The sequence below is a fragment of the Mastomys coucha genome, unplaced genomic scaffold (assembly GCF_008632895.1).
Source record: "Mastomys coucha isolate ucsf_1 unplaced genomic scaffold, UCSF_Mcou_1 pScaffold15, whole genome shotgun sequence".
NCBI lineage: Eukaryota > Metazoa > Chordata > Mammalia > Rodentia > Muridae > Mastomys > Mastomys coucha.
In genome coordinates, this window is record NW_022196897.1 from 112761637 (window position 1) to 112769676 (window position 8040).

An 8040-nucleotide genomic window follows, 5' to 3' on the forward strand; every position below is an offset into this window, starting at 1 on the left:
GACAGTGATTCAGATTGAGTCTGAAGCATTGAACCTGAAAACATGAATGTGGACCAGGTCTGTCAGCCTGAGGTCTGGCCATTCAGGCTGCTGCTGTCCTCATTCCACATCCAGTTACTCTCCTACTTTGGACCTTAGTTCAAAGTCTGGGTCCAGTATTTTCAAGTGTCATGCCAAGCATGAACTGTACAATATTTGGAAGCATGGCTTTTTAGTTCCTTGAATCAGACATTCTAATAAATAATTTGAAAAAAACTGTATGTCCTTAACAGTGATACTAAATTTTCTTCAAAGGTCCTGGCCAGAAAAAAAATCCCCTTTTTGGCACTGAATTTTCTCATAGAGTACATGGAGAGCAAACTTGCCCTCTACTTGGGTTTAGTCTGATGGAAAAAACAATGGTAAATAGCTACTCTTCAGTCATGCTAATGGCTTTAGCATCTTTTTATAGATGTTGCTGAATGATGGCAAAATTAGTGTCACAGCAGGCGCTGACTCCCATTTTGGCCAGAGACCAACAGGTAGGGCTCCTCTTGATCTATGTTGTAAAATTCTGTAGCCTTCCCTTCCAGGAGGCAGCACTAGGGTGGTTAAGATACACCAGGTAGATTCAACTCTTGTCTCCTTAAAATGGCCTATCATAATCTCAGACATGCTATTTCAAATATGCGCTTTCTGATCTTTGGGACAGCAGGAACAATGTGAACAATGCTGAAGGTGATTCATTTTCCCCTAGGCCAGCCGTTTTAAAATGACCTCAAGACCCCATTCCCCTTCAGAAAACTAAAAGCACTGCCCCAAAAGCTTTTATTACCTAGATTATATTCGTTGATACTTATTACATTAAAAAGGCAGTTTGTTTAAAAAAAAAAACTTCATTAACATATTTTAGGAAAAATAAATTCTGGAGAAGAGTAGCATGGTACAGTGTTACAATCACTTTACATCTAGCTTAACAGAAGCCAGTTAGGACCTTTAGCTATGTCTGCTCAGTGTGTTGGCCATTTCAACAGTGACCCACAAAATTCATTTGCTAATTTCATTACCATTAAAGTTCGTTGCAACACAAGTTTTCAAAAATTCTAATTTTGTCTTTTAAACATTTACCATCAGCAGTGAACACGATCAGTGAAAGGTTCAGTATGTTCATTTTTCAGGAACACAGCTAAATATACAGGCCTAAATGTTAATTTTATAGTTCTGATTTTTTTTTTTTTTTCGAGACAGGGTTTCTCTGTGTAGCCCTGGCTGTCCTGGAACTCACTTTGTAGACCAGGCTGGCCTCAAACTCAGAAATCCACCTGCCTTTGCCTCCCAAGTGTGGGATTAAAGGTGTGGGCCACCACCGCCTGGCTTTCTAGTTCTGATTTTAAAAAGGCATGCCATGTATAGCTAACTTGGCTTGTAGCAACTGTCAAACTGTTTTTTTTTTCAAGACCACAGAGGGGCTAGGTGGAACTTTCTCATTTGTCAGTATCAGAAGTGTTCTCAATGGTCAATTTTAAGTCATCTTTGTTGTCTGAGTGAGGCTGGCTCTATTCTCACTGTGGGCACAAGATAGAAAAGACAGATAGCTATTTAACTGATGCCATTCTTTCATCGTGTTAGTGTTGACCCTGAATGGGTCCTTAGATTCTGCAGATCACTAGTCACCACTGCTCTGGATACTGCCTCCATTGTCTCTGCAAAAATCTAAGGTAACAATTGTACAGTGTAAAAAATAAGTGAAGGCTCCAGTTTTGGAGATAACTCACACCCAAACCCATACGCATTTCTCAATGTTTGCCTAATCAGCATTCTTCTATAAAGCTAATTAGACATCTTAACTACTCTCAGACCTGAAAAACACCACAGATTTGGCAGCACATGTCATTGTCTAAGTTTTTGGGTTTTTTTATGGTCACTGTCTCCTAAGCTGTCCTGAAACTCTCATTTGTAGATCAGGCTAGCCTCTGCCTCCTGAGTGTTAGACTAGGTGTGCACCACTACACCAGCCTGCTGTTGTCTGGTAGAGGGCCTCAGGCTATAGTTTTAATGTCTTCTGTCCCTCAATGAAAACCAATTCTTTCTTTATAGGGGTTCATTTCTTTTCATATTCTCAGATGCCCAGAGCATAATGTCTCAAGAGGCATGTGAGGGTTTCTAAGAAAAAGCAGAGGTATCTTTTTAGTATGAACAAACAACATTTTGGGGGGAAAATTTCTCTAGTTTTGAATGTCTTTGTTTTTTGAGAAAGGGTCTCATATCCCAGACTGGCTTCAAACTGCCTATGCAGCCAAGGATAACCCATCTTTGCTGATTGAGTGCTAGGAAAACACTACAGCTAGCTTGCATGTCTTAAATACAAGGACTACTCTAGAATTGGGAAGGTGGAGCCCATTCCAAATAGTTAAGTTATAAGAAATGATAAATGACCTTACTTATAAAACAGAAAGTGGAGCACAGATGAATTCTATAAAGCTCACAATTTCAAAAGCTCTTATTCATTTATATATTTATATACTGATTATAAATATATTTACCCCCAAATGTAACACCATGTCTTTTTTTTTTTTTTTTTGAGACAGGGTTTCTCTGTGTACCCCTGGCTGTCCTGGAACTCACTCTGGAGACCAGGCTAGCCTTGAACGCAGAAATCCACCTGCCTCTGCCTCCCAAGTGCTGGGATTAAAGGCGTGCGCCACCACCACCCGCACTATGTCCTAAATCAAGCAAAACTTTAATACAATATACTACTGTTCCGTGGCTCTGTCCAATGGCTTCCTCATATCAAGGAAGGGAAACAGTGAATAGTCCTGAGCTAAATGAAGGTCAAGGATGCTTCAGGTCTTCTTGATGACTAGGAAAAGTCTTAGGACATTTTCTGTGGGAATCAAGACTCCCAAGTCAAGCTATAGCTCAGAGACCCGCAGGCTGGTGATACTCCCAGAAGGCTACCTCACCATCATCACTACAAGAGGCCAGGAGCCCTGGCTCCTTGGGATTCCAAGCCACACAGTTGACATCCTGGGAATGGGCCTGACGAAGATGGGCTGTCAAAGAGAAGGTGGGCTGCTGTGGGTCTGAGCCTGGATCTTCCTCAAACACTCGGATGGCATCATCTCCACAAGCTGTAGCCAGGGCCCCTGTTAGCTGACACCTGAGAGAGGAACATACATTCAGGGGTCAGCAGATGACTCCTGCCTCTCCAACCTGGCAAATTACAAGTGTTCAAATGTCCCTGGCCTTGTTTTCTTCCTAAACCTCAGGCCTCAGCAAAGCTTTCCTAACTAAGATCCACCACATCAACAAAGGCCCTCCCTCCCATTCCCACCGTTTTAGTCCAGAAACAGATGAGACTGAATCATTTTCCCCGCCTGGCATATGCAGTCAGTTGGCCATGTCACAGCATCCTTAACCCTTTTTCTTTCTCCCTTTCTTTTTTTTTAAATTTATATCAGCATATATATATGCATACATACGTATGTATGTATGTATGTATGTATGTATGTATGTATGTATGCATGCATTATAGATGGTTGTGAGCCACCATGTGGTGGCTGGGAATTGAACTCAGGACCTCTGGAAGAACAACCAGTGCTCTTAACTGCTGAGCTATCTCTCCAATCTCCCTTAACCTCCTTTTAATACTTTTTTTTTTTTTATAACTTAGTCCTCTTTTTAAAGTCAAGAGCTTTAATCACTTAAGATTCCCCATTGCCCATCACTGTATAAAACTTCTGAACCTGAAATGTTCACTTCATTTAGTAAATTATAAAAGCAGCATAAAGGGCTGGAGAGATGGCTCAGTAGTTAAGAGCACTGACTGCTCTTCCGGAGGTCATGAGTTCAAATCCCAGCCACCACATGGTGTCTCACAACCATCTGTAGTGAGATTTGATGCCCTCTTCTGGTGTGTCTGAAGACAGCTACAGTGTACTTACATATAATAAATAAATAAATCTTTAAAAAAAAAATAAATTCTAATTGTCTAGCAATGAATGAGTTTGTTTTTTAAAGGAAATTTTTGTTATTGTAAGGTTTGTCTGTATTTTATATGTATAGGTGTTTTTGCCTTTATGTATGTCTGTGTACCATGTATATGTAGTGCCCACTGAGGCTGAAAGGTTGTCATATCCCCTGGAACTGGAGTTACAGATGACTGTTAGATGTAGGTGCTGGGAATTGAACCCAGGTCCTCTGGAAGAGTAGCCAGTGCTCTTAACTCTTAAGGCATATATCTCCAGCTTCAAGTTTAATTTTAAGTAATTAAAGACCTATCAAAAGGGGCTGCAGAGATGGCTCAGCGGTTAAGCACACTGACTGTTCTAGAAGTCCTAAGTTCAATTTCCAGCAACCACATGGTGGCTCACAACCACTGTAATAGAATCTGGTGCCCTCTTCTGGTGTGTCTGAGGAGAGCAACTGTGTACTTACATATATAAAATAATCTTAAAAAAAAAAAAAAACTACCCCCCACTCTCAAAAAAAACCCTCCTTAGCTAAAAGTAAATTTCAGTTTTAGCATAGAAAATGTCATAAACTTAGCTTTTACTTAATAGGTGTGTGTGTGTGGTAATTTTCCTTGAAGTCAAAATACTTAAGTCCATTTACTTTGGTTGGTTGGTTGGTTGGTTTTTGTTTTGGGGGTTTTTTTGGGACAGGGTTTCTCTGTGTAGCCCTGGCTGTCCTGGAACTCAATCTGTAGACAAGGCTGGCCTCAAACTTACAGAGATCTGCCAGCCTCTGCCTCCCATTGAGTCTATTTTCATGGATAGATACTCACAAATGTTTCTTATAAATAAAGCTTGAATATGCAATAGATTTTTTTTTTCACGGTTTGGAATTATTTCTAAGATCCAAGACTCAGGTCCAGAGTCTCCTCTAACCTCCTCCCTTCTAAGAATGGGCCACCTTTTCTAGTTTCAGTTAGGGTCAGTTACCAAGCCCCAAACTCCCTAGTCACAAATGCACATATTCAATGATCCATCTCAGGATGGCCCAAAGAAACAGTCTTAGATATAGTCAACTTCCTGCTCTTAGAACCCCAGGACAGACAGTTACAAGCCAGCATGGGAGGCTTAATATGGAGAAATGCAGAGCAGCAGAGGCCATCTCTAAAATCCCTGCTATGGAGATGGGATCAAGTCTTACCAAGCAACGTCGTAAATGGTCCTGGTGTGGAAGCCGGACAAAGTGCAGATACATTTCCAGCTGGGGTCAGAGCCACTGCATGCCACCCCTGTGTGACAGACTTTTCTTAAACCCAAGGCATCCTATATCTTGAGTACCTCTACTATTACAAAGGAGACCCTAACATACCCTTCCCCATCCTCTTGCCAATCAGAGTCCTTGTACCAACTGTGTTCCCACCCTGCTTATCTGTCTTACACACTGGAGCCACCCAAGACATCAAGAAGCAAGCATCTGCGTTCCACTGTAGGCTAGAGCTCACCAGTTACGCTGCCTTTCAAGGCCACCCACGAGCCAACCCAACCCCAACAGCCTTACTCCTCCCATCCAATCCCATCTTGCCTCAAGGAATCATCCCACTCTTCACATTCAGTTTAGATATTTCCACCATCAGCCAGCTCACCAACTCATGCTGCTGGGTATTGTTTTCTGAGTCAGGGTCTCACTATGCAGCTCTGGAACTCAGGTTGGCCTTAAACTCACAGAGATTCAGCTGCCTTAGTCTCCAAGTACTGAGATTAAAGGCATGCACCACCACAGTCAGCTTTTTTGATTTTTTTAGAGACAGAGTCTCTTTGTGTAGCCAGCCCACCCTGTCCTAAAACTCACTATGCAGACCAAGCTGGCCTCTTGTTCCACAAAGCTGTCCCTCGTTCTTTCAGTGCTTCTCTGGGGACTGACAAACTGAATCCAATTTGTGATTCATGGCAGACTGCATCTTTGAGATCATATATCTGGCATACTAAAAAACTCTATGGAAAGGAGTCTCCTTTAACTTCCAGACCCTCACCTTGTTCATTGCCTGGTAGATACTGGCGCCAGATGCGCACAGTTCGGTCATCACTGCAAGATGCTAGCCGCTGGCCGCTGGGATCAAAGGCTATGCTCCATACAGTGGACTCATGACCTTCAAGGGTGGCACAGCAGACCCAGTCATCCCCTTCTTCCTGGTATAGCTTCACTGTGTCATCATAGCTAGCAGAAGCTAAAAGCTGAAAGAGTGAGAAAGATCCAGCATTTGTCTGTATGGTCCAGGAGGTGCCTAGGGTTTGAATATGCTCGGCTCAGGGAGTGGCACTATTAGGAGGTGTGGCCTTGTTGGAGGAAGTGTCTCACTTTGCAGGTAGACTTTGAGACCCTCTCCTAGCAGCCTGAATGCCAGTCTTTTGGTTGCCTTCAGATCAAGATGCAGAACTCTCAGCTCCCTCTCCAGCACCATGTCTGCCTGTATGCTGCCATGCTTCCTGTCATGATAAAAGTGGACTAAACTCTGAATCCAGTTAAATGTTTCTCTTTATAAGAGTTGCCTTGGTCATGGTGTCTTTTCACAGCAATAAAACCCAAACTAATGGTTCTAATATCAAACCCTGTCAGGGCAGGACAGTCCCAGAGATCCCTATAAGAATGAGGGCACAAACCTTCAGGTTCTTCCCTACCTTGTCTCACTCTTACCTCCTGGCTTGGGTGCCAAACCACATGCTTAACATCCTGTGTATGAGAGTTGAGGACACTGACACATTCATATTCATCCTCTTCATCAACTGTGGGAGGAACAAATTAGACCCAGAGGTGACAGGTCAGGGACAAAGCTGAAAGTCAGTGAGCTGGTTTTCTGCTGTACCCAAAGGCACCTGGACTCACCTTCCCAGACCCACACGCTCTTATCTCTGCTGCAGGTAGCCAAGAGGTTACCAGATGGGGCCCAAGCCACTGACTTGACCTCATTTTCATGACCCTCAAGAGTGGTCACACACTGGAAAGGGAAAAGATTTTGAGTTAATGGCAGCTAAGAGTCCTAGGCCCTAGTAAAATATCTAAGATAGCAGTTTTGTTGTTGTTTGAGAAAGGGTCTCATTCTATAGCCCAGAATGACCTTGGTGGACTTATGGCAATCCTCCTGCTTCAGTGTCCCAAATGCTGGGATTACAGTCATGAACTACCCATACTCAGCTACCATCTCTATAGTGTAAAAATTAAGTAAAGGCTGTAACTAATAAGCTCAACTGGTTCAGGCTGACTAAGCTCTAGTGTGCAAACAGGTGATAATCTGCTCCCATCCAACCTGGTTACCTCAAAGTCATCCTGATTCTTCTTCCAAATGCAAGTGGTAGCATCAAAGCTGGCAGATGCCAGGTAATTTCCACACGGGGACCAGGCCACTTTCCTAACGGTGCGCTGATGGCCTTCAGAAAGGACAGACTTGCAAATCCAGCTGTCACCTGCACGCAGAGAGCAGGCTAGGCTTTGGAGCAACATCGATGCCATTCAATAACTAGTACTAAAAGTTTTGGAAGGGTTCCCAAAACTGTTAAGTTGCCCCTCAGACTACTGTCCTCATTTTTCTACCTCAGCAAATATCCCAGTTCCCGTAACAATCCCAGCCTGTCCGTTGACGCTTGCACACTCCCTCCCCGATACTTTTCGGGGCCACAAAGCCAAGCCAGGCCTTACCCTCGGTGCCCCAGATGCGAATTTTACGGTCGCCTCCGCATGAGGCCAACAGGGTCCCCGTGGGGTTCCAGGCCAGGAACCAGCAGCGGGAATCCGGGTGGGCCGGGACGCGGCTCTGCAGTACCAGCGAATCCTTCATGGCCACTGCTTTAGGGTGAGGAAGGAAGACGCCGAGAGAAGCAACGCGCCAAACGCGCTGGGCAATATAGAACCCTGAGACCGTCAGACGTACAGCTTCGGCAAAATACGTCGCCCTTCGAATTGACGTGCCCGCTGTTGATGCCGCGCGACCTTCTGGGACTTGTAGTCACTCCCCTCATGCCCCGTAACTGGAAGCCTGGCGGGACAGTCCGGAACTACCAGTTCCCTGATGCCCTGCGCTATAACAAGCGGCGCGCGCACACAGTGACGCGCACG

The 8040-nt window shown here is 44.1% G+C and overlaps 2 protein-coding genes across 2 annotated transcripts in view; one reads left to right on the plus strand and one right to left on the minus strand.

The window, feature by feature from the left end:
• Positions 1–138, plus strand: part of Snrnp200 (small nuclear ribonucleoprotein U5 subunit 200) — a 32158-nt gene extending 32020 nt beyond the window's left edge. Inside the window, exon 43 of the mRNA XM_031373257.1 lies at positions 58–138. Within this exon, the coding sequence (XP_031229117.1) occupies positions 58–138 (81 nt within the window). The remainder of the gene's footprint in view (positions 1–57) is intronic.
• A 657-nt stretch (positions 139–795) lies between these two features.
• Ciao1 (cytosolic iron-sulfur assembly component 1) lies at positions 796–7904 on the minus strand. The gene is made up of 7 exons (XM_031371807.1): positions 7624–7904; positions 7243–7391; positions 6814–6925; positions 6625–6713; positions 5963–6164; positions 5134–5221; positions 796–3139 (listed from the first exon to the last, which is right to left on the minus strand). Exons 1-7 carry the CDS (start codon positions 7760–7762, stop codon positions 2899–2901), a joined length of 1020 nt encoding a protein of 339 aa, XP_031227667.1. The 5' UTR covers positions 7763–7904; the 3' UTR covers positions 796–2898.
• Positions 7905–8040: the final 136 nt, after the last annotated feature.